A 27,100-nucleotide genomic window follows, 5' to 3' on the forward strand; every position below is an offset into this window, starting at 1 on the left:
TTATTTTCTGTTTGCATTATTTCTGACTTTGCTGTTGTTCTTTTTGCTTTATAGCAACATATAACTGAAGTTATAGCACACCGAATTTACTGAAAATGGAGCATAATTTATCAAAAAACATACTTACTTCACTGACTTGACACATCTTCAGCAAATGCAGACCCTTGAGGAAAAAGTGCGAGGACAGGTGGTTTAGACACTGTTGGTGGAGAAAAGATAGAAGGGGGAACTCTGTTAAATCTCACCAGATATCCTGAAAGACCTGGTGGAGAGGTAGGCGGTGCAGAAATGATTATAGGATTTCAATGATCAGCATCAACTGAGGCCACTGAGGGTAGGTAAACAGGTTTGAGGAATCTGTAGAAATTTATGAATTAAGGGAATATTGAGGATTTGGCCTAAGCAGAAATGATGGGGAAAATTAGCCTGAAACAGAAATTCTCTAGTGAATTTTTTTTTCTCTGATATCATAATGGGTTTGAGTGTTGCGTAACAAAGTGCTCTTACACTGTATGAATACTAGCAGGACAGACCCATTTCAGAAAAAAAGTGATCTTCTGATATCATCTAAAAAGGCAGGCCTTAATCTTGCTCTATAATAGACTATTACCAGACCACCACTACTACAATACAGAGACATTCACACCTGTGATCAACAGGCACAATAGAAAGTAGTTTGTTTAATCCACGTTAAATGTACCAGTCTATGTAACAACATGTGATGGTCAGTGTTTCCAAAAGCAAGATAACAGAGCTAAATTTGATAGAGGCCCACCTCCAAATTTGTTCAGTGCACCTCAAAACCTGACTGGAAATCGTCAAATAGAAACCTTCAACAAGTAATTTATCTGATTAGCAATGAGATTGTTTTCAGATCAAATCAAAGGGAAGGTTAGACATATATGTATTGTGGACTAAAGCCACGGAATTAAGAGATTTTGTTTTTGAGAAGAGGTTTAGCTGCAGCTGTAGGGCTGTGGTACGTTGCTTTAATAGAGGCAGATTGGTCCTAACTAATGGAAAAGTGATGACTATGGATCAAATGTCTTTAAACAGCCTAGTTTAGATAGGGGGGTTACGGGGTCGAGGTCGAAGAGGCAGCTTGTTAAAGAAGACAGTTGTTGAAGGGCAATGACAGGAAAGCATTTTAAATATACAGTATATTTTATTTCTAAGGTTCCTGTGTAGAAAGATAACTTTAGGCCAGCTGAAGGCAGGAAATTATTCATTTTGTTGCAGGAGCCCAGAGAAAATTACAGTGTGATATTTTCTTTGCAAATTTACTCAATATCAATGACTTCAGGCTGACATAGTTATGTTCCATTTTCAGCCACTGCTGATTCTGACAGAATCAAAACAACATGGAAAACATCGCTACATCGCGTGCAAATTCTGTATCATTTTGAAGCCAAAAGTAAACAAGATGAAATAAGACGCTGAGCTGAAAACATGAGGAACTGGTGACAGTGATTAATGTGAAATGAAAACATCTAGAACAGGTGGCTCCTGCAGTTTAGTGTGTCAAGTGCAAATCAGATCAAGTGCATCAAATGCTGATGCGTGTGTGTCTCCATATTTAAATGAATCACAATGAGGCAGCCTCTACTGAATCAGTGGCTCCTGCTCAGTCAAGCACAGAATCCACTCATGTCAGCAGATTTCTAGATGGGACACACACATATAATTATGACACTTGAGGCAACCCATGATGCAAATAACATTGCATATTCTGTTTTATGCATGTGGATCAATGTAGAGTCACACCACCCATACAAAGGAAAGTGATGTTGCTCGGCTGCATACACTTAACCCTGAGAATCCATGTGCATCCGTTTGTGATGAGTAGATGTTGACTGATGAGCGTGTAATACATACAGAGCGATTATTGATTTCTCTGTGCATAATCTGTGTTTATCAACGACATATGAACTATAGGGTACTTACTGGCATGTGAAAAGACCGGAAGACAAGTGTTTCACACATTTAACATGTTTAATATACGTTTTAATATGTTTGTTTTCTACAGAGAGACACTAAAGGCCAGTTCCTGCTTGACCATGTGTGTAACCACTACAATCTACTTGAGAAAGACTACTTTGGTATTCGATATGTGGATCCTGAAAAGCAGAGGGTAACTATTATGTATACATAAAACTATACACTAACAAATGTTGTCATTATCTTCCAACTATCTATTTGTTTCAACAAGAAAACTAAAAAGAAAAACACTGCTGTACAAAACGTGTACAGCAGTTAACTACACAAAAGTGTGGTTGAATATGATACTCAGCAGCAAATCCACATATGCAAATTAGCAGTTGATAGAATAAGTTAATGTGTGTTACAGTAACTCTTATTATTTTATCTTGACGTGTGCATTTACTCTTTTTGATTATCATGTCATAGATTCTTGATATATTAAGGTTGGAAACAATAGAATGAATGTCAATCACTTTTCTTTTTGTGGATTTCACGCTTTTGGATTGCTTTACCTCTGAGAGAGAACTAGTAGGGCTACGTTTGCATTTATAGCTCCTGTAAATTAGATAACACCAAAAACTATTTTATGGCTGCCCTAAATCAATATGAACAAGATCTATTTCCACCGTTCACACAGCATACACACACATGTGTTGTTTTAACCAGAGCTGAACTGACTTCTAGCTGAATTTAGAAAGTAAAATAAGTCAGGTATAATTACATTTAAAACTCTCTCTTTCTCTCTCTCTCTCTCTCTCTCACACACACACACACACACACACACACACACACACACACACACACACACACACACACACACACACACACACACACATACACACACACAGCATTGGCTGGACCCCAATAAGCCCGTGGTGAGGCAGATGAAGAGTAAGTACGACTTTTCTTTTTTTTCTATTCTGCAACAGTTTGTGTGGTGTGTGTGTGTGTGTGTGGGGGGGGGGGGCTTTTGTATGAGTGTCACACACACTGACCACTTCAGTGTGGAGGGTTCAAACATCAGCTGTATCCTCAGGACACATGGTCAATCATTTGCCACAAGGAGAGGAATAACCAGATAATGTTGGACAGTGACTTTTCTTGGAGTCACCACAGGCAATCAGAGACACGATGAAGACAGGCAGAGCTGCACATCAAGTTTCTCAGACACAAAACACACTGCAAGAGAGACAAGTGGAGAGGCACCAACAAAGAATCATGTAACAATATAAAATATACATGTCATGATATCATGTGGCTGTGAACATCGTATTTGTACAAGTCTTTTTTGTCTTCCTGGAAATGAGTGAGTTGAGATTGCACAATAAAAAAAAATATTAATGAGGGTAAGTTTTAGGTGGCATTATCTTACACACATTTTTATGTCTTTTAAAACTGCTTTGTCCAGCTGTTATAATGAACCCATGACAAATATTGATGTTTGCAGTTCTTGCTTTTAGGTCACTGAATTAAGAAAACCCCCAAAGGAATGAGAGGGTGGATGATAAGGAAATCAGTGAAAATGAGAATGAGAAAAAGAGGCAGAAAGGAAGAGGAAAGAGTGATTAAAAGGAAAGTGTGTGTGCAGTGGAGGGATTCAGGGATGTGGAGAAGGAGACAGTGATAGATCAGGGAGCTAAAGCGAGAATTCAGATTGGTGAATCAAAGAGGAGAAAAAGATAATGGAGAGGAAGTTTCATGTAGAAAGAATGCCAGAGAGTGACAGAAATAAAGAGCGATGAGACAGACGGATGAAGGAAGAGTGTTGAATGGAGCTGAGGTCAACATGTCTGTTCACACAGTGACATGTTTTCCTCATAAATTAAGTATGACTTGCATTTCATATTCTATTTATTGCGCTCAGATTCTGAGCTTTATAACATTATAGCACAAGACATGTACTGTAGCTCACCAGAACTACGTTTTGTCTCATGCTGTCAATGCTTGGAGCTCTTACTCCTGCTAAAATGCCGTTTATCCAAGAAAGGAATGGCAACAGCATCAAATGAGAAACTCCCAGTAAGATTAATTTATTCATTACAGATGCTTGAGTGTCATATTGGACTTTTTAGGTTAACTTAAACCTACTGGTGTTTCTTTTACACTAATGTTGAGTTAGTGTCTCAAGTCTTTGGTTTGAGACTAATCTAAATCACATTCATGATCAAGTAGCTCATCCACTCTGCTTAAGTACAAATTTAACAAGGTGAAGTTATGGAGGATTTGTATATACATGTGTATGTTTGTACATAATGCAAATTTGCATTCACTCATTAATCTTTTTCCCTTTTAAACCATCTACATGGCATTAATTTGTCTCTGCATTTTATTTGTCACTTCCATCACGTTTCATTTCATTTTCATGCTGCTTGATGTCTTTGAAAATTATTTTTTACTCTGATTTTTTTGCCTCTCCTTTGTTTCTCCTTTGTTGGCTCCGGTCTGATTGTCTCTTACTTGTCTTTAGCAGCTCAGCAACCATATACGATGTGCTTCCGTGTCAAGTTTTATCCCAATGAGCCGATGAAAATCAAGGAGGAGCTCACAAGGTAAAATCACAAACAGTGGAGGGTTTATAGTGATGGAGTATGATTGAGAGCTACACAAAATACAGAAGAAACAGACACCTTTTACCACAGATCAGTTTTGTTGCTATAGTAATTTCACTAATGTACTTTAAATTTGAGCAATCAATGTGAAACACATTAGTGTAATTTTCATTTATTCTTTATGTGCATGTTGCAACTCGTCTGCAGGTACCTTCTATACCTCCAGCTGAAAAGAGATATCTACCACGGGCGTCTGCTTTGTCCTTTTGCTGAAGCTGCATACCTCGGAGCCTGCATCGTTCAAGGTGAGACCTGGTGACAACTAAATATTTTTATATCTCTTTGGAACAGCAGATCGAGATGTGAATCTGGGTCAGAGCAACCTCAACTGCGATTGTCACACAATGCAATACAAAAATTCCTCTCAAATATTAATAACAACCTAAACCAACCTTGATGTAATACAGATTAACATAGTCCACGTTGCAGGACCTGCAGAGGTGTTCAGAAGTGGACTATTTGTAGCGATTTTGAGTCTCCATCACAGCAAACACTAGTAAGCAGCATGATGAGACTAAGCTGATGGTGTCCATCTTCTACCAGCAGTCAAGACAGCTGCATTCATTGAGCTGGGAAAGACAACTGTGGCCAGGCAACAAACTTTTTTTTTTGTTTTTGCTTTATTGTCTTGGCATATCTATAATTATTAGAGCTTGTCTTGTTGGGGCTGGGGGGTGGAGATGAATCTAGTCATGGGACTGTTCTGAGAAGAACGGAGGCCAACATGATCACGAAAATGGTGTAACTCCTTTGAACCACCAGCTGAATACCTGCTTCTCTGTAACTTGCGTGCACCTCGGAGGGATCACAGTTGCTAAATTTAGTTAACACATCAGTCAATACATTCAATGCTCAGGAGGCCATTGGAATCCACTAAAGAGAGCAATAGCACCAGCTATTAGTCAATGGAACCATCAGCCATAGGGATAATAAAAGAAAAGGGCTGTTGGTGCTTTAAAAAATTTTTTTTAAAATCCCAGCTGATAAAAAGAAATAGGAGCAGAAGAGCAAAAAGTATCATCCCATGCAGGAACAGCTGGAGCAGACGTGGTCTCAGTGGCTCCATCAGATTCAATTTACAACATGGGAGGAGTGCGAGCTTCCGATGGAGGACGTGTGCTCGTGGATGACACAGACCACTGCCACCATCTATATTTAGAGGAGAGAGAGGAAGATTTAGAGCTGTATTATATAAATTAACCCTTCTGGCAGATCCACAAGTTGGCCGACATCTCTGGAGAGCAGACTGTGGCTGACTGCATTAGTATCGCTGACTCGTCCGTTTAATGAGGGCTTATCCTCATCCCTCTGTGTCAGGTGTTGATATCAAAGCTGGAGATTCTAATTAAAAAAATCTCTATGCGAATAGCAGTTTAACCTTAATGATTCAAAAATTATTCAAAAGTAACATTCATTCATTTTCCGCCGCGGGTCTCCGGGAGCTGGAGCCTATCTCAGCTGGCTTAGGGCGTGAGGCGGGGGACACTCCAGGCACGACGCCAGTGCACCGCAGAGCCACACGCAATGACAGACAACCATGCACACACACACTCACTCCTACGGGCAATTTGGGACCAGCCAATCAATGTGAAGCGCGTGCTTTTGGAGGTGGGAGGAACCCAAACAAAGCAAACTCCACACAGAGCGGGACTCGAACCCGGACCCACCGTGTTGTGAGGCTGCAGCGCTACCCACTGCGCCACCGTGCCGCCTCAAGTTTGCACGAGTATGTAATTAAATCATCCCACTGATTTCCAACAATATTAAAACCCAAATAATCTCTTTTGTCAAGGTAACGGTATTTCATTCAAGAATTTGTCAACAACTGCTTGGAGAAAGTGTTGAAAAACAGCTAAATAATGTATAGTACTGTATGTATAAGTTTATAATTTTTTATGTGCCAGATTTTTTTGCTGATAACACAGTTGATAAATCAGATTTTGAAGGAATAAGTAAAGGATAACATAAAACATCTAATTAGCATATTGTAGATATAAAAACAGCAGGAAAATGAAAGTTGGCACCATCTAAAAGCAACTTACTGATTAAAGAACTAAAAGTCATTTTTCAATCAAATAATGCTCACTGTATTTAGCGCTGTGTGTCATGTAGACAGAGCCTGGCTAGCTGTCACCTTAGTCTGTTTACCAGCTAAACTGATTGCTGGCTCCAGCATCATAGCAAGTTTCATTCTTTTGTATTTCCCAAAATTGACTGAAAGTAGCAAGTGAGACTTTCTGTATATCTTTAAAATGTTCTTCTCATTCATTTTTACTATATTATCTTCTCTCCTTAGCTGAGCTTGGGGACTACGACCCAGAAGAGCATCCATCAGACTACATCAGAGACTTCAAGCTGTTCCCCAAACAATCCCTCAAACTGGAACGCAAGATGATTGAAATACACAAGAATGAGCTCAGGTAAATAAAGATGTGTGTCTGGTGTTGTTATTGTCTGGAGCTGAATCTTTACTGTCAGCTTATGGCTTCGCTTTCCTAACAGGCATGGAGGACTTGCTTATGGTTTGCATTTTTCAAAGCATGCCGGGGAGACAGTTTTCTGCTCCACTGACTGTTAAGTGATTTCTGCTGTTCGGGCTAGTGACAAAATTGAATAAGATATTCAAGGCTCATTGCACTAGTGAATTTATTTCAGTTTGCATTAAATTGCGAATTAAAAAGGGCTGAAATTTATTAGCATGGATGTGGGCGTGAATTATTTATCTGAAGCTTGTTTTGGGCAATTTGGTTTCTACTGCAGGCTAAAATTCAACCTCACAACACGAATATACAGTGGTACTTCTACTTACGAAATTAATTGGTTCCGGAAAAAAATTACGTAAGGAGAAAATTTCGTAAGTAGAGATGTGTTTTCCATGCAAATGCCCTAATCCCTTCCAAGCCCCCAAAAATTCCGACATGCATAAAAATGCATCAAAAACATGTAACAAATACATGTTACAATTAGATTATAACACAATAAATGAGAGTTATACACAACGTAAAAAACAAAGAATAAAAATGATGGTCATACCTTTTAACTGCTATCCTCATTGTTTTTTGCCAACAGAGTGACAACAGAGTGAATTCCAGTCCTCCTTTTGAATTTCTCCAACCACCCACATGATGCCTTAAACTACTTAAACTCCATTTTGCTTTAATAACGTGGCGACTGTAGATGAATTACGGCCATATTCTTTGGCGAGATCAACCAAACACATCCCTTGTCATGCTTTTCTATTATCTCTCATGCTTTTCAATTAACTCTTTTCTCCGTCACTTTCTTGGGGTCCATAGCGAATACTCAAAAAGTTAATACAATATATTTGAGCAAAACTATCAGAACACCTCATGGGTCGAGAGCAGAATGAGGAGGACCCTGCATAAACACCGATCTAGCTCCACACAGAAGTCCCTCTTAGCCAATGGGATACCAGGAAGATACTAGGTAATAGCCAATGGCAGAGCAGCTATGAGAATGGTGCGTGGGAGCTGCGTGTATGAGCCGATACTGCCTTTTTACCTTACGTAAGTCGAAATTTCTTTCGTAACTAGAGGCAATATTTTCCTGCTGAGAAATTTCGTAAGTGGAAAATTTTGTGAGTAGAGACATTCGTAAGTAGAGGTACCACTGTATTACATTTAGTGTTAAACTAGTACCTGATAAATCATAGGTTCTCTAATAAAGAGATAAATTGTCTGTGGAATAAAATGAAATGCTAGAGAGCATCTGATGAAAAAGAGGAGATCCATAATGCACCCAGGCATGTACAGGATTAAAATATGTTCAAGTTGATGCAACCTTCTTAGTCTTGCGCCATACTCTGTAAAGGTAGAGAATGCTTCACATGCTTTATGCATAAAGCATAAAGCCTCTCTTCAGGTTGTTTATGTTTAATTGTATCATCATTGCTACCGGTCCCAAATTGCCCGTAGGAGTGAGTGTGTGTGTGCATGGTTGTCTGTGTCTCTGTGTGGCTCCGTGGTGCACTGGCGTTGTGCCCGGAGTGTCCCCTGCCTCATGCCCTATGCCAGCTGAGATAGGCTCCAGCTCCCCATGACCCGCTACGGCGGATGAAGCAGCAGAAAATGTATGTATGTATGCTACTTGTAATTAAGATTTTAAAGTTTGTGACTGTCTCACTTACAGGGATTATAGAACATCAAAGCCGTATCCATCATTTCCCACAGCACACAGGCAGACACTAAATGTCCTGCATCTGTCCCGGCGGATGTAACGAGCTGGATTAACAGTGTGTAGATTACTTCTGTAGAAGAAGGCTCCAGGTGGTTTACAAATAGGGCAGGCTGTGAGCTGCATTTGCATAATAAAGTCGTTACAAAAAGGGTTTTGCATTTTCATTTTCCATGAAGTGAATGTAGGCATATGTATGAAGTTGATTTATTTTTCTGACATTTTTCAGTTTCTTGACTTTGCAGCACTTATGCTAATGAACAAGGAAAACTTTAACGGTCATATATTTCTGGAAAATGATATAAGATATTTTAACCAGGTCAAAAAGCTGGTTAAAACTAATAGTTTTAATTTGGGACACAAACACAACCCTCAATACTGATTCACTGTCAGTATTAAGGGTTGTGCATCTATGCTCAGGTTGGACACTGAGAAACCAGTTGGGAACAACTGCTGATTGTTTTTGTTTTTTTGAGAACAGTTTGTGATTCACAATTTATTATCAATCCATGCTGGTGTCGTAGATCAGTCTACAACCTAGATTTTTCGCCTCAGGTAATTTCTCCCTTCTTTACTGTTAGGGGCCAGTGTGCTGCATTTGCAGAGTTAAACATGCTCCAAAGGGCCCAGAGCCTTGAGACGTACGGAGTTGACCCTCACCCATGCAAGGTAATATTTAGACAATGTATGTTTCTGGTTGTGACAACTGTTATCAAGGTTTGTCTCATCAATGGAATCTCTCTCTGAGTAGCCATCTTCCCAAAGTGTTGCATTTCAATGATTCCAATCAATTAAAAATGTATACACAAAAATATCTCACTGTCCTAGAGGAGCGTCACCAGGGCTTACTTAGTTTCTTTAATTAAAAGCCTTTTAAAGTCGCTGATATTTAGAATCGTTCATATATTTATATGAAAGTACTGGTTTCATTAAGAGGACAAGCATATACTCGCCTCTTGCTGTCTGTTCATTTGCATATCAGATAGACAAATATACACACAATTAACTCCCAAAAGCCCTTTAATTGAAGGTCACCATGAGAGTAAAAGATGAGACAGGGATGAGTCATGTGAGAGAAGCTGAATGTCACTGGATCTGAGTCAGGTTCTTGTTGACATGTGATCGTTTAGGTGACAGATTTAGAACTCTACCCAAAAAAACATCGCTTGCAGGAGTCAAGATTCATATTGACTAGTTAGAGAAAAGCTTCAGAAAAGAAGCAGCGTCACTGTCAGTAGGTTTGTTTAACACTGCCTGCACTTTTTTTTGTATTTATCTCGCACTAGTGTGATTGTTGAGATGACAGAATCTGATAAATAAAAGCAATAAAAATTCAAAATCCCAGTCTCTTTGTTTTCACTGTCTGTCGATCCTTGAAATGGGGACACCCTCCCAATGACAGGCATACACTATGACAGCACTCTTCACAGATCAGTAACAACATTTATTTAGGTTTGTTGGAAACGGCTGTTATTGTCATGCAGATCTGTGAAGATCACAAATTAGTGAAAATAATTAAGGAAATATGGAGAGTTACTCAAGACTGACAATGTTGTGTCATCTTCAGAGTTGATACTTATTTAGTTTTGCCTCTCTGAGTATTCTTTACGTGTGTGTGTGTGTGTTTGTGTGTGTGTGTGTGTGTGTGTGTGTGTGTGTGTGTGTGTGTGTGTGTGTGTGTGTGTGTGTGTGTGTGTGTGTTTTTCAGGATTTCACAGGCTGCACAGCCTTCCTCGGGTTCACAGCCACAGGCTTTGTGGTCTTCCAGGGAAATAAGAGGATCCACCTCCTCAAATGGTACGATGTCGTCCTTTAATCTGGATTATGAACCTACAAGCATAGAAATTATGGGAATGACATTTGTATCTCTCCATACATCTCATATCAAACTATGATATTTACAAAATTTAAGGATATTCTCTGTATCAAAAATTTATTGTTGCGAACGATATTACATGATTGATACTGTAGTCTATTACTTTATATAATGTAAATACAGCATTGATTTTTTTTAAAAACATTGGATTTTATCAGAGGATCACATGCATGTATTCAGAAAAAGTTTTGAATACTACCAGGAAGTACAAAAGAACAATATTTAACTGGAAATACAGGTAAAGCTCATGCACAAAAACTGAGTTACCCTCCAAAACTAGGGACAATATCTAAAGACATTTAAAAATATTAAATACTGCAGTACCTTTTGTATCCTGTATTTTATCATTGGTCAACAAAAGCAAGCACCTTCAACTATGATACGTCATACGCCTTTGTGTATTTGTGCAGGAATGATGTCAGCAAGCTGAAGTTTGAAGGAAAAACCTTTTACGTCATTGGGATCCAGAAAGAGGTGAGTGGAGTGACCTGCGTGCACTTTCTCCTCTTGACTGTAAAATGAATAATACATTATTTTTAAAAATGTTTTTTATAAAGTTTCCCCACATTGTTAAACTGAATTTCTTGCACGCACATCATCATTATTGTGCCTACCTCTCAGAACCCAAAGAAAACATTCAGATTCAGTTTTTTCTTGCTGTAAATCCATTAACATAAAAACCAATCAGGTTTGCACATGTTCTAAACTTGCAGAGCAGTGAGAGCAGAAAAGCATCCTGGGAAGAGAATTTTTGTTTGTTGATCGACTGGCAATGACGACCACATGCTTGACCCTTCTTACAAGTTTGCAAGTGGGCAGGACATTTGCAAACTTATAGAAGGGTTTTCATCTGTTTTCTTCTCACTATGCTCACTATGAGATTGACTTTTGAGACTTTACAGTTAGAGAGAAGTTAATGGTGTCTCCAGAATGTTGTAGAGCAATAGTTCAAAATGAGAGGATATACACCACCTCATCTGAGGAGAATATGTGGACATGAGCTCTAAGACACAATGGAGAGTTCAGTTCAGTGTTAATAATAATAGCGTAGCTCATCAATAAACTGTGTGCATATCTAGATAGGAAGCCTTTAGACATGTAAAGCACCATATCCTCCCTCCCTCTAACTGTTCATTAACCATGGCCGTGTTTGGGTGTTTGCTTGCCTATCCCCTTCTCCTAAGTTGCAAGAGCTAACTTCATCACATGCAGACAGTTTAGTTACTGTTAAATATGCTCACATCATGTGCACACATTTGGTTTTTATGTTACCCAGATGTCATATTAGTTTGTGGTTATGAGCTCTTTCCTCCCACCTCCCTCCCTCCTGACATTTACCTTCTCCCTATCTTCATCAGTGTAATTGTAACGTCATACAAGTGTTCTATGAAAATGTACTTTTTGTCTGTGTAATCCTGTCCCCCATCATACACACTCTGTGTGTCACTGTTTCAGATCTCCTTAACAGGCAGGATTCAGTGTAACAGGATGGTGGGTGTGCTACGACTAACCTCCTTACTAACATTACATGTCGACTGTGGCCCAAATATGAGACTACGTCTCTACATTGATGTTTGGACATGTCCAACATGATCATAATTTTTTTTTTGGGTGACATCTCTGTTTAATACCGACACAGAAAGAATTTTGTGACTTAAAATACAGCAGCACATTACAGCTATTCTTGTATTTGGGACACATTTTATTCCAACACTGAATTTTTGCCATTGAATCCAAAGCTTGGTAGATTCTGAGCAGCTATTACCTGACGCTTTATTCCTCGCATATGTGCATTTGACCTTTCTTTGCAAAAATCAAAGCTCGTCTTTATTGAATAAACTCACGTTCATTCTTCAGCAGTGCCTTAAAACTCCACAGTCTTTAATTCTAGTTAAATACATGTTGCTTTTTAATCTACCAATCAGCTCATTAATCATTCAGTCACATAACCATATTCTCTTCAGCACATCCTAAACCAGCACAGTCATCTCTGCTTAACCTGTCAGTCTGTCCACGTGTTTTTCTGTTTGGCAACTCATGAATGTTTGAAGATGCAGTTTTATCTTTGTGTTTCTGTCTCTTCTTTCTGTGTGTAAACACAATCATCACTGGTGAGTAAATAAAAAGTAATAATAGCAGCACAAAGCATTACTTCAATTCCCAACTTGATGCCCCTCCCCACGACCTACTCCCCCCCCCCTTTATGATTGTCAGAGGAAACGTTGATTTTCTTTTCCCTTATTTGGTCGCTCAGTGTTTGTTTTATTACCTTATGTAGATGTTGTCTGCATTTCCAGTTCATCCAATTTGATTCATTTATTAATTTTCTTTTCAATAAAAATACATCATTTGTTAGCTTTTTTCATTGTTCTGTTTCAAAGACAATGATGTCATTGTTAAATTAAATTCATTGTTCTACTTTAAGTAGACTGTAGATTATGTTTCATCCATATCGTCTTGTTATTGTTGGTAAATTGTTGATCTCTCCCTTCTGACTGTGTTTTTTTTGTTTGTTTGTGTGTGAGTCAAATGTCCCATCAACATTTTTCCTTGCTTCATCAGGATTTTTTTCACGTACTGATCTGTAGTGTGTTCTGCTATGTGACAGGTCACTGCATGATTTCACTCGTCCTCACCTCTGACATTTACCCTGCAAAACATAAATTCCCTGTCCTGCTTTGAGCTGATGGCAACATCCATGGCTTTATTACTGCAAGACTTGCTTGAAACAAAATCAGACAGCAGTTTCCCTCCTTTGTCACATTTTTTTGAATTGAGATTGAGCACATGGCAGCTTAACACCAGCACTATGAGACACCATATACTATTAAAGTGTTTTTGCATGTCAGCCAAAGTGAAACCAAAGCCAATTTCACACACAAACACACGCACACACATACACCTATGGCCAATGCAACACGTGTAAATCACAACTACCTGTACATGATTAATGTAACTGACATTGAGGGAGTTGAGCAATGTAGCTGATGTTTCCCGGACCTGTTCAACATTAAATGTCACTATTTAAAACACATAACTAGATTTTTTTATCATATATTTAATTGTGTCATTATATACAGTGTAGTTGTTACCATTTTACAGTAACTCACCTTATTGATCCCAGTTGTCTTTGTCGATGATCATCATTGATCTTAGATGACTGCTTCAGTCTAACATGTTGCTAAGGTTACAGCTTTTGGTCTGTGGATCAGCATTGTGCACAGCTCCCTCTTACATTTTTAGCACTTCTCTTGCCATTTTTCACATGTAGTCTAATGTGTCTTTTCTCTCCTCTTCTTTCTCTCCTCTTCTGTGTGCCTTTGTTTTTTGTGCAGAAGAAACTTGTTTTGACATTTCACACCTCAACACCTGCAGCGTGTAAACACTTATGGAAGTGCGGAGTGGAGAACCAATCCTTTTACAAGTGAGCCTACACACACACACACACACACACACACACACACACACACACACACACACACACACACACACACACACACACACACACACACACACACACACACACACACACACACTCATGATTCAATAAAATTGCCTTTCCTCAATGTTGTGCTTTGATTTTTCCCTCTTTACTCTTTATGCTCCTGCTTTTCTTTTTCCCTACTCAGTGTTCTATTGTCCTTGACTGTGGTGCCACTGAGTGCTGTAATGCCATTGCTCTGACTATTGAGTGGTTATTGACACAAATGCTCTGAGTGAAGGCAGAATGGATAGTGGACAGGCTCCTGAGCTTGTTGGTCTGTGATAATGGTAAACATGACAGATCTCTGAAATGTTGACTGTATCAGAGCCTATAATCTTTCAGCTGGCATGAGGACTCAAATGATCCATCAAATATTAATCACCACTAATTGACAAACCGTTATGATAATAAACATTATTGTTTGTCATTTTTCAAGCAAAAATGCTAAATGTTGGTTCCAAATGTCTTTGTGTTCTATTGCAGTAATTTCATGATTTTGTTTTTGGGTTAGTTTGCAGACCAAATGCCTAAATTAACAGATCTCCTCTTTAAGAGTGCAACACTTTCAAGATGCAATCAAATGAAATCGTATCTGTGGACAGTCCTCAAGAACACAAACAGCGTTTTAAAACAGAATTGAAGTTTTTGGTTTAAAAGGGATTTTGAAAAATTTAGAAGCAGTGTTTAACATTTCCTAATAACCCCTGCTTTGAGAACCCTGACCACTGACTTCCTACTGACAGCAGCTGGTGTGTCTGTGAAAGGTGAACAGAGGGAGAATGTCCGTCATCTCAGATGTCGAGCATCAGAGAGCCTAATAAGATCAGGGGAAATTGCATTTGTAAATGGAAGCCAAGCAGAGCTTTGATAGCATACGCTCTCCGTCCCTCATACTCAGAGCAACTCAGACGTGCCCTGCCATTTGTCCTGATAAATGGTCTTAAAACAAAAATGAAGGGTTGACCTACAGCATGCAGCAAATGTTTACATTGAAGCAGTTTGTATTGACTTCCTCTTTTGCTTTGTTAATGACTACTTTGTTCAAACAAACACACTTACACATTTACTATTGGTATCTCTGTTCCATTATTTTAATATTGAACTTCTTTTTTTTCCACCCATGTTTTTCCTTCTTCCCTCTCTCTCACAGGTGTGCAAAGTCAAGTCAGATAAAGACCGTTTGTAGCAGTAACATCTTCTTCAAAGGTAGCAGGTTCAGATACAGGTGAGAGACGGTGTGAATACTGGTATAAGAGAGTGTACAGAAGCAATATAATGACCAGGAAACAGAATCATCAAAAAAGGAGCACCCAGTTTTACAGTCACCTTACAAATGTCACTAACACTTTACTGTAGGCTTTGTACTGGCCTCAGAGATTTTCATGAAATAAAACAGATAGATCTTTGATGAACTCCTTTGGACCAGCTGATTATTGTTGCATAATGAAGACTCACATTTGAAACTACACAGTTGGTATTGATGTCCTTGTACAACCCTGATGGGAAGAAATTTGGGATGCTGTGTAAAAAGTTATTCAAAACAGTGTAATCATGTGCAAACGTTAAATGTGTTAATTGTCAAAAGGTATTAGCTATTTCGTTTTAATCAATATTTTAAATTTAGGCTGAATTCTCTGACTCAAATTGATTTTGCCCCTTATTTGTGACCAAACTATCAGTCTCAGCAGCAACAGAGCAATGGATGAAGTGTTGAAGCCTGCTGCTTTGTGGCTGGAATCCAGAAACTCTGGTTGCCTTAACATCAGACTAATGGAGCTACAGACCATGCTGGCAGGATAAATGCTTGGGACACAAATAGCACTAATATTAGCTACAACTTCAAAATGCAGAGGAAACTCTTCAACATACTTTTCTCCTCTTATATCATCCTTTCAATTGGATTCTCATATGTTTGCTGCACACTAATGACCCGTCAGTGTTACTTCACAGTTGTTGCCCCTCTTTTTCTTTGTTACAAAGGCTGTGTTCTTCTTTTTAGTGGACGAGTATCCAAGGAGGTGATAGATGCCAGCTCTAAGATCCAGAGAGAGCCACCAGAGGTGCGCAGGTAATACCAAGTGACTAATCACCAGCACTTTTTCACACACACCAAAAAATATTAGGAATGAAGCATTACATGTTATATTCATGCTCCACCACTGTGGGGAATTTTCTGGAAAAATTAAAGGCTTTGGAAAATATAGCAAAATGTAGAACAGACATTTACTATGCAACACAAGACGACTGAACGCACCTGAATGTCACACTGAATGGAGTGAGTGTGGTTGACGTTTGTGTTTTCAGAGCTCAGTTTGGTCACAGTCGAAGCTTTAACTCCCTGAGTCATAAAAACCTCATCATGAACATGGAACCGCTGGTACCTGCACTGCCCTCCACAAATGAGTATGATGAGATGACCACGGACAATGGTAGGTTGTTATATAATCTATACGCATACATATATCCATGCCTTCCTGCCACAGACCTCTGCAAAGCCACATGCCCTCTCCCTTTTGCACATGCACACACATAACCTTCAGACAGAACGTATTAATTGAGCAGCTGATGCTCCCATCCCTCCATCAGTCTTGTCTCCCTGGAGACACCAATGGAAGCGTGCTAAAAATACTCTTCCCATGTTCCTCCCTTAGTCTTTCATCATGCCTCATTTTCAGCACATGTTAGCATTTTGTAGCTAAGTAAAATATTGGCACGTTCTAAGCAAGCTTAGAATGTGTTCTTCATCTGTTTGATCTAAAACAAATACTATATTACACAACTATAATTCCAATATTTATCTTTATACAGAAATGATGTCCAAGTGTGTAGCTTTTGGTGAGGTGTATAATGAGATTGGTATTTTAGTTCAGACCTCCCTCAGCTGGACCGTTGACATGTGGTTCACAGCTGAACTTGGATCAGCTCTCAACCTGAGAGATTTTATTCTGCTCAAGGGAATAGATATTGAAGCAGAACAGAGTGGTACGTATTTTAAGAGACATCATTGTGGGTTTCAGTGTTTCCCTTATGACTTCTTTTCCCCCTTGTTATCAGTATTCTTTGCCACTCTCTCCATCTTCTATTTTTCTGACACTTTCCACTGTCATCTATTATGTAATTAAAGCATAAATCCTGCTATAAGGGAAGAAACCAGGTTTAAGATGACACAAGACAAACCCAGGACTGAGATGGAGAGAATATCAAGAGAAAAAAATGGAAGGCAGAGACGAGGAACAAGGGTTAGAAATAAATTGAGGGTAAAGGCGTATGGGGTGGAGTGTACACAGCAAAGTCAACCAGCACTGCTATTTCTGGTGAAACAGTCCACAGGGATTGACTGAAAGTGTGGAGATTGTTTCATATAAGGGTGAATATTAGACAAAAGGACAGTGAAATAAAAAAATGACAGCAGCTTGTACTGTCTCACATCTTAATGTAGCGAGTAGATGGTAATAGTGGTAATAGTAATAAATATTTACACCCTTCTAACCATTTGTGAGCACCTGAATTTGTCAGTTTTTCAGGATTTTGGCCAAAAAAAAATTCAACTGAAGGTCACATGTCCACTTCATCCTGACACTAAATCATCTTCATGGAGAACAACTTAACGTTCCAAACAGCTTGTCCCTATGAGAGTCATTACTCATCTATCCACCCCCTCTACACCTTACAGATGTGGAGTCCTTCTTCCCTTTGCATCATCCAAAAGCTGTTGAGTGGATCCACTGGACGTTAGGAAAGTTCTTGAAAATGTTTCGTCTTGGATGAGAGATGAAACGTTTTCAAGAACTTTCTTAACATCCAGTGGATCGACTCAACAGCTTTTGGATAACCATGACCTGGATGACTGAGAACCTACACAGACTTCCCTTTGCATCCTTCACACCTTCTCCCCTCCTTCCTCACACATCAGCTCAGGCCATGAACTGCAGGCCTTCACACGTGCACAGTGCAATCAGGTTGTGCAGTCACTCTACACAAAGTGCTGTTGGGCTTCTCTCACGCCTCTTCTGACAGAATTTATGGCGATCTCCGCTTTGGCCTTTCCTCCTCTCACTTGTTCTGTCTTTCCTTCATACAACCTCATTCCATTTAGAGGAAAATCAATTCTTCTTGGCTCAGGGTCATAGATCTGCAGCAGTAAGCATCTCGTCTGTCTGACTCAGTTAGTTTGGGAGGAGCAGGAAGTAGTCATCAAATAAAGGGCCTCATGCACCACTCAGTCTGTACAGGATGCAGACTGGGCGATGGCATGAGATTAGTTTTGAAATGCTGTTTCTCTGCTGCTGTCAATATTACATGCTCCTCTGTATGGTAGAAAACATCTAATTGTGTATTGTTGTGCGCATCATTGAACCCACTGAATAAGGGGTGGTTAATAAACCACTGATGGAAATGTTTTGGATCTTAATGTATCTTATTTTCTGCTTTGTCTTCTGTCGAGTTCCGTTAGATTGTCGCTACTATGAAACGCTGGAATGTATACTGATCTGATTGATGAGATAACCACATTTAGCCTCTGAGTAACTTAAAAACAGAGAATAAACCATTTTCCTAAAAAGTCAGTAAGATATTACTATTCATCTGTAATTTTGGAAGAGCTCAAGTGAAGGGAGATTAAGGTTGGGATACGGTTTTAATAAAAAACAACCATAATCTAAAGGAGAGGGAAAAGACAGTCGTCATGAAGAGTGACTAATCTATGCAGTGAATTGTATAAATGTGGGTCACAGCACTCACTTTGGGATGGTTTCTCCTCAAGCTGTTTGTCTCTCTCCTTCTCTCTCTCTCTCTCTCTCTCTCTTTCTCTCTCTCTCTCTCTCTCTCACACACACACACACACGTACACACAAAATAATGGAAGTCATTACTGAATAGTGTAAGATTTCAAAAGGGAGCTTGAGAGAGATGTTCACATCTCCTCTACTTTTGGCACATATCTAATCAATGGAGGAAGAGGATGTGCTTGTTGGATTGTGGTTTCACCAAGGTTGAGAAGACTGGTCTGCCTGGTAGATTTACAGCCTGGACCTACCAACATTCCAGCCTGCCCCGAATCCTGTGGCCCCTGCTGGTCAATGCAATCTCAATGAGTTGAGACACACACTCAATGTTGAGACACACACTCAATCTCAAGCAATTGAGACCTAAAAAGGAAGACCAGTGGTTTCATCCAAACATAACTGGGACATCCACGCAGTGTTACCAGTGCTGCACTGTATGGGACGAGCAGCTCCTGCTGCTTCCTTTCAGTAGTCTCACTGAAGAGTCAATGGTGGTTTGCACCAGAGAAGCCCTACAGTGCAAGGACTCCAGGGACTGCAAGGTGTCATCAGTAGGCGTCTAGGTGAGGACAGGAAGAAAATGACAGCCCTGGAAAGCTTGAAAAAAAAGGCATTGGTGGCATCGTGGCCACAGACAAAGCAGGCGTGGGCTACTTCCCAAAGACCCTGAGCAGCAAGGAAAGATACCATCTAATCCAGGAAGAGGTCCGAGCAGATCGTGGAGGACCAGGGCAGTGGGACTCAACAGGGAGTGTGAACAAGGTGGAAGAGCGCACTAAAGCGCAGGATCACATGGACAAATATCTTGCAGGCACATTTCCATCAGCTCTGTTTCTTGATACAAGCAGTGTCTGATGCCCTGCCAAGCCCAGCGAACCGGCAATGTTGGGGAAAGAGCGAGACACCCTCTTGGCTCCTTTGCTCTGGAAGAGACTCTTCACAGAACGCTCTATGTCAAAGTCCAGAGTCGCATTAAAGGGGAAGCATAAAAGAGGGCCATTAAATACGAAAATGACGCCACAGAGAAGGCCACGCTGATCTGTAATCTACTCCTGAGACTCAAATTGGGTCACCTGGCGGAATGTGTGGGATGTTACGAGACTTGAAATACCCAGTGATACCACAATACATCACTGAGGATGCATCCTAATGCAACCAGATATTTCTTGCATAAAAAAAAGTAAAAACTACCTGTCCCCTCATGAGGGGCAATTGGCCAGGTGTATGGATGCAGTGTAAGTGTAAGAGTTTGAACTCTTGACCCTCACTTCTTCATTGTTGCACAAATGTTGCTTCTTTTTATGGACACAAAACAGCAGACCATCCAAACTAACAGGTTTTTGAGTATAGCCCCATCTTTAAGCAGTTCACCTCTGACTGTTTCAAGAAGACTGTTGGGATAAAGGACCTTGGGATAAAGTGTCGTGAGCTGGTTTAGTTTCACCGTCAACATTCGAAGCACTAATCTCAGAGTTAGAAGGGAAACAGGAAGCTGACCCAAGGACACTGCTGACCTTGTACTGTGTGCATGGCCTCTCCTCTTCTTACACGTACACACACACACACACACACACACACACACAGACACACACACACACACACACACACACACACACACAATGTCATATTTTTGGTATGGACTTCTTTTTCCTGTCTCAAATTTTCCATCAGTGAAATATAAAAATTGCAAAATGCAGCAAATCTTTCTTTTTTTTTCTCAAGCAAACTGCTTTGTGGTTTGTTCCCTTCACTTCCCACACTTTACTCTCTTTGATCAAAAATGGGCTTGAAGGGATACATCTGACTTCAACACTGTCACTGGTGGAGAGCAACATATTTTCGGTGATTCAGAAATAAATGTATCTGATAAAAGAACAAAGTAAAACTTGCAGAGAGGAAAAGAAAATGATCCCCATCCCACGATAGCACAAGGCTGACCTTCTATAATCAGAGTTAGATTAGCAGCCCCACTGCAGCCAGGACCACCTGGTTAAATTTAGAACCACAGCTTTGGACCTGATCCTCATCTAAAGCCCTCCACTCTTTGTTAGCATCGCTGACATTCACAGGAGGGTCCACCATGTGTATCAGAGAGAGAGAGACAGTGTCTGGTATATGTCTCTCACCATCTCTCCCAGTGTGTAAGTGCAGGCATGTGTGTGTTTGTGAGTGTGTATGCATTTGCGCGTTCATGCCCATTCCAGCCTCAGAGCTCAGCTAGCAGCCCGGACAGTTGGGGAGTGAAGTCGTACCACAGACAGCTGAGCTTGAGATTCATCATCAGCCTGAAAGATGGAGGTTCTTGAGCGTAGAAACAACAGTGATGGTGGATGTGGCCTCGTGCAGAACACTGTGGAGTTGGGAGTTAGCAGCCACACCAGTGTGAGTGACAACCTGGGTTATGGGAGCCAGGTCAGGGCAGGTGAACTTGGACTGGACATGACTCCAGAGAAGCTGGACATTGAGGGAATGGAGGCTCCACAAGCTGGACCGCTTGAAGTGTTTCATGCAGGAGCATCCACAGATGATCAGGCCTCCTCACTAGTAATGGCCGAGGCCTTAAGGTGTCAGGTGAAGATCACAACACAGCGCAGCCTTCATCTACGTATAGCCAATCACACTGCCAGAGATGTTTACGTACGACTCGTAGGACAAGGAGGGAACATTGCTGAAATCAATGCCGGGCTTCCAAGGAAAATGCTGGAACAGAGTAAGATTGTGTCTCAAAGGCAAAATGTTTGTCATGAAGAAAACATGCATGTTAACTAGGACATATTTTTTCATTGTGATTTGAAAAAGTTTTGTTGAAAATTCAGTCTCTTTGAATTGAAGATTTCTCCAATACATCAAATGTAGACTGGAGATAAGCTTTTTCTATCTCTCCAGAGTGATACTGATACTTTAAATACTGTATGTAGGTCTGCATTTAAATCAGTATCAACGTGAAGTCTTCCCTTATTTGTAAGCTAAACGCCCAATAATTTGGTTGCCATGTTTGTTGTGGCAACAGCACATTGCTAATTATAAATGCAATCTGTCAAACACCATGAGGCTTGAATCTCAAGTCTTAATGTGAATGTGTGTGCATGCGACAGAAAGCATTTACCGTATTGGCCCGAATATAAGACGACCCTGATTATAAGACGACACCCTCTTTTTCAGGACTCAAGTTTGAAAAAAGACTTTTTGAACACCAAATTTACTTTTTATACAGAAAATAATTACAGTACATCTGAAACAAATGATTATAACAATATATTCGAGAGAAAAAGCACGTTATTTTGGCTCATTCAATAGTTTGCCCCACCTCACGCCGTAAGACAGCTGGGATAGGCTCCAGCTCCCTGTGACCCGCTACGGCTGATGGAAGATGAATGAATGAATGAATATTATTTAACCTTATTATATCACATTTGTAATTTTTAACTTGACTCTGGCACAATAATCAGTAATCCATAATAATTACTGTCCTAATATTCAGTAGTATTTGCATTGAGAGGATCTGATGAAGCAAAAGACAGTGGCTCTCTTTTTGTCTGTGTAGGTTCTCAGTCATCCAGGTCATGGTTATCCAAAAGCTGTTGAAGTCAATCCACTGGACGTTAAGTTCTTGAAGACGTTTCGTCTCTCATCCAAGAGACTTCTTCAGTTCTGAAGGTGGCTAGTCATGTCCCAGCTTATTAACCCTGTGGGGTGTGGTCAGTGCTATTCACATTCCAACGACCGCCGTTGACACCCGTCTGGCTCCTCAACGATTGTTGGTGGGGGTGTCAAAGGGGGTCGCTGAAATGTGAGTTTCACCTTTGTATGCTAATGAGCGTCATTAGCATGGGACACATCACCTGGGTCAATCTGCTGAGACAATATTTTTGGGAGTTTTGAAAGGACATGATTGTAAATGGGAGAAAGGTGATGTCGCAGACCACCCCCCCTGTTCAGAGATGGCTTCTCCACTTTGATGTGTGTGGCCTCTTTCACTCCTCTCTCAAACCTCTCTTTTTGCAAACACAGTCGTATTATCAATTTGTTTTGGAGTTGTTCTGTTGTTCGGGTTGTATGACAAAGATAAGATAAATAACTGTCAATGAGAGAGAAAGAAAGAGAGAAAGTGTGCGCTTGTGTGTGTGTGTGTGTGTGTGTGTGTGTGTGTGTGTGTGTGTGTGTGTGTGTGTGTGTGTGTGTGTGTGTGTGCAGGAATCTAGCGCCTTGGAGTGTGAGGCACTTCATGTAAGGAGAGACTTGTGTCTGAGCTAATAGGACTGAAAGCAGGCTGTATTTTCAGTACTTGTTCCTGTCTTCGTTTGTCCATCCAACCATCTGATGGTAAAATTTGTTTGCTTTTCTGTGGCAACTTTTTGAAGTTTGACTTGGTCTCAAATGAGAACAGCGTTGATATCAGGTCATGTTTTCCATGTATATATGTACATCAGGCAGGATGTAGGCAGCTGATGCAACCTTTCTAATGTACTGTAATCGAGCTGGGGGCGTATTCCCACCCCTCAGACTGCTTGTCCTTCAGGGTGGACTCATGCTGGTCGCAGCTGAGAACAGCCTACAGGTCGCTTCAGGGAGCTTTAGTTAATTGGCATCTCAAAATTAGCCGTAGGTGTGAATTTAAAGTGGACAGCTTGTCTCTCTCATTGTATCAGATGTGTGATTTACCGGTGACATGCCCACATTATGCCCAGACACTCAAACAAGGCCAGATGGGATCAACTCCAGAGTATGATCATCTTTTTGTTAATTTCAGCTTTGTTAACACATTAGGAGTGTCTAGAAGCAGAAAAATTCTTACTCGGGTCATATTTTTGGACTTTGATAAACCGTGCTGTATGCTTTACTCATGCATCGTATTTTTATGTTCATTTCTCATCCTGGAGCTTCCTCATTTCTGAATACTGTTTTGCTCTTCATTTCTCTTGTGCTCCTGTTCACCTGTTTTAAAATTGGTCCATTTCTTCATTGTAGCTTTCACCTACTACTTCCCAACCATTCTCTCTGTTCTTCTACTTTTGACTCATACTTGAATCAGTTGACATGGCAACTGATTAGTCAATTTGGCCCATAAATTTCTGATGACGCTGACTGTAAGTCTCTTGAGAATTGGATCAAAAGAATATAGTGAGGACCACTCAATCTCTGAGTCACTCTATTTCAAGTATTTATTATTAATATTAATAAATATTGTTAATATACTGTTGCCCGTGCAGGAACTGTGCTTGTAGTGTTCCATTTAGTCACAAATAAAGTGTGATTTTTTTTCTTCTTGCACTTAGTACAATAGTGGCTGTAACTGTAACAAATACATGAGCGCCATCATGGGGCTGGTGTTTGGCATTGCAGCTAACATACAGCTGATAGTGGTCTTGTGACCCGGATGCATACAAAATAAATGTTGATACTTAAGCTCCACACAGGATAAAACAACAGATATGTCAACTTATAGAGAGGTAACGTACAGAAAATGTAAATGGAATGGTATTTTTATTCAGTTTTATGTACAGTACTTTTAAAATAGCAGTAACATCAGACATCCTTCAGGTTAAGCTTTGTCGATTATTGTTTAAGAAAGTAAGAATTTTTTTTAACACACTGTGAACTGAACTATAAATGTTGTATGTGGAGCATATATTATATTGTTTTATTCGTATATACATTAGCATGGAATATTTTCTCTGAGAGAGTGAGAAAGATAGAACATTAAAGGTATACAAATAAGCTGTGATTTGTGGAATTATGATGACCTATATTTTCCTTTTAATGGAAGTTGCCTAATTAATAATCTAATTAAAACAAAGTCTGTTGTTCTATTGTGTGTGTTTCCCTTTCACCAGGTGCTGTTGCTGTGAAGGATTCTGTCTCCTTGTCACCTCTCAAACCTTCAGAGACGCCCGCAGATGCAGATCAGCAAAGCAGCGATGGAGGAAACTCTGCTTTAGGCAAAGACCTACAGCCTCCCTGTGTTTCCATGGAAACCTCAAATCTCCGACGTCAGACACCTAAAGCTGAAGATGAAGTAAAGGAAGATGATGAAGCCAGCGGCCCTCTCACCATTTCGGAGCTTGTCTACAGGTCAGTCAATTTTACGAGCGCTTATGTTTTATGCTGCTGCAATTAGTGTGTTCGTACTTTACTATAAAACTGATATTTATAGCCTCTTTTTGTGTTGGAATAAAGCACTGCAACTTTATATATCAGTACATTTAAGAAATGATGTAATTGGCTGAGACATGTTTGTTGGCACAATGTTTGTGACTCACGAAGTTATAGATGTTGCCAGGACAGGACTGAGCCTGAGGATTTGGGTCAGGATCAAAAAATGTTCACATGTGTTTAGAAAGTCCTGATATGTTTATTGTTAACAGATCGAAACTGTTTTATGTGACTGTGACGTGAGAATTAATATGTACTGTAGTTAATGAACACACAATGAACAGACTAGGCATTGAGACACATGAAGGTCCCAGGATTCAAGAAACTTTCTTAAAGTTCAGTTGATTGATTTAAACATCTTTGGATATTATTATTATTATTATTATTATTATTATTATTATTATTATTATTATTATTATTATTATTGAAATGAAAAACACTATATCTAAACAAAACATGCTGAAAGCGATTTTTTGCTGTAATGTCACCATTTGAAACTTGTTCTTCTCCTCCAGTCCCTGTGCCAGCATGCTGCCCACCCCAGTGGATGACAGTCAGGGAGGGGTCGACCTTCTCTTCTCCTCTGCAGTTCAAAGCCCTGCCAGGCTGCTGAGGGAGCTCCACGCTGACCCTGATATCCAAGCCCAGCTGGAGGCTGAGAGGGAGCGAGACCGGGCCTACGAACGAACCCGACTGGCTGCCAGAAGACAAATGGGTGGAGTCCTAAGCTTGCTGTCGTCCAATGACAGAGTAAATGCATGTGTACTGAGCGTGGCCCGCTTTGTCGCTGTTGTAATGGGTGTTCTGCTCGTCACTGTACCCACACTGCTGCTACTGCTAGAGTCAGACATCGATGTGTCATTCCTCCACGAGATTCGACAAACACCGGAATTTGAGCAGTTTCACTACGAGTACTACTGCCCACTTCGGCGCTGGATCCTGTGTAGGATCAGCATGGTCATGGAGAACCTCTGGTCAGACTGAAGAGGAAAAAGCAAAGGCAGGATAAAGGAAAGAGTGTGAAGTCACAAGTAGATACGGCCAAATGTCTGTCTAACATGAAATTAGATCTTATATTCCCTTCTAACAGTATCTTAAGACAAAAGAACTTGACTGTCAATAGGTAAATTCACATGTCCCACTTATTTCATGATAATATTGCATGAGATTTTGCAAAACAAATGTCATTTGTATTAAAAGAGGCCTCAAATGGAAACGCTCAATGTTCTCAGAATGAAGATGCCTGTTTTCAATAACAGGCTGATTTCAGATTGGTTTACTGAAACAAAAATTTCACAGCAATAATAATTCACGCTCTTAAAGTAAAAGAATAATTACTTATAGTCACTTGTTAAGACTGACATTTTGGCAGTGATGAAAAGATAAGAAAAAAAGTGTAAGTGCTTGAATATGAAACTGTGGGAGCGAGAGATTCATGAAAGTAAAAGAAATGAAGGAAACCATGGACAAGGTGGCAAAACAATTTTGGTTTTTGGTTTTGAAGAGAAATTTTAAGGTCTGTTCACTCCTGATGCTGACAAGCTGATGCAGTAACTTTCAAGTAAACATTACCAACCATGTTGTATGATTCTTGGCCTTAAACTTGACGACCTGATTTGTCGCAGGGCTTGTCAGTCATGACGGAGCAAGCTGGGAATACAAATCCATTCAAGAGAATGGATTTGACACTGAGCGCAAAAATAGTACAGTCAGAGGTACATTATATATATTTAAAAACAAAACTGAAATATTAATTATTAATACGAATCTTCAATAAGTTGTTTTTAATATTTTGTACATTTTTATCTGATCCAGAACTTTCAGGAATTTTTCAGTCAGAGGATCGACTTTGATCTTATTTTGAAATTAAGAGTTTACAAAAGATGATAAAAAAAGCTAATTTATTCATGTTTATCAGGGTTATGGGTGTTGAGAAAAAAAATTAAGATATTTTTTTAAGCATTTGCTGACCCGGTAGCACCCTGGGTTTTTCCTGCAGAGGCTATAGCACAAATCTTTT

General features: G+C 39.9%; 1 protein-coding gene across 1 annotated transcript in view; it reads left to right on the forward strand.

The window, feature by feature from the left end:
* The window catches only part of frmd3 (FERM domain containing 3), a 36,999-nt gene extending 10,101 nt beyond the window's left edge, over positions 1–26,898 (forward strand). Inside the window, exons 2-16 of the mRNA XM_068311187.1 lie at positions 2,027–2,131; positions 2,829–2,871; positions 4,448–4,529; positions 4,737–4,834; positions 6,886–7,009; positions 9,365–9,452; positions 10,492–10,580; positions 11,070–11,133; positions 12,115–12,150; positions 13,995–14,083; positions 15,294–15,368; positions 16,143–16,211; positions 16,448–16,572; positions 24,762–24,999; positions 25,596–26,898. Of these exons, the coding sequence (XP_068167288.1) occupies positions 2,027–2,131; positions 2,829–2,871; positions 4,448–4,529; positions 4,737–4,834; positions 6,886–7,009; positions 9,365–9,452; positions 10,492–10,580; positions 11,070–11,133; positions 12,115–12,150; positions 13,995–14,083; positions 15,294–15,368; positions 16,143–16,211; positions 16,448–16,572; positions 24,762–24,999; positions 25,596–26,064 (1,794 nt within the window). The 3' untranslated portion in view covers positions 26,065–26,898. The remainder of the gene's footprint in view (positions 1–2,026; positions 2,132–2,828; positions 2,872–4,447; positions 4,530–4,736; positions 4,835–6,885; positions 7,010–9,364; positions 9,453–10,491; positions 10,581–11,069; positions 11,134–12,114; positions 12,151–13,994; positions 14,084–15,293; positions 15,369–16,142; positions 16,212–16,447; positions 16,573–24,761; positions 25,000–25,595) is intronic.
* Positions 26,899–27,100: the final 202 nt, after the last annotated feature.

Source organism: Antennarius striatus, chromosome 3 (genome assembly GCF_040054535.1).
Source record: "Antennarius striatus isolate MH-2024 chromosome 3, ASM4005453v1, whole genome shotgun sequence".
NCBI classification, from domain to species: Eukaryota; Metazoa; Chordata; class Actinopteri; order Lophiiformes; family Antennariidae; genus Antennarius; species Antennarius striatus.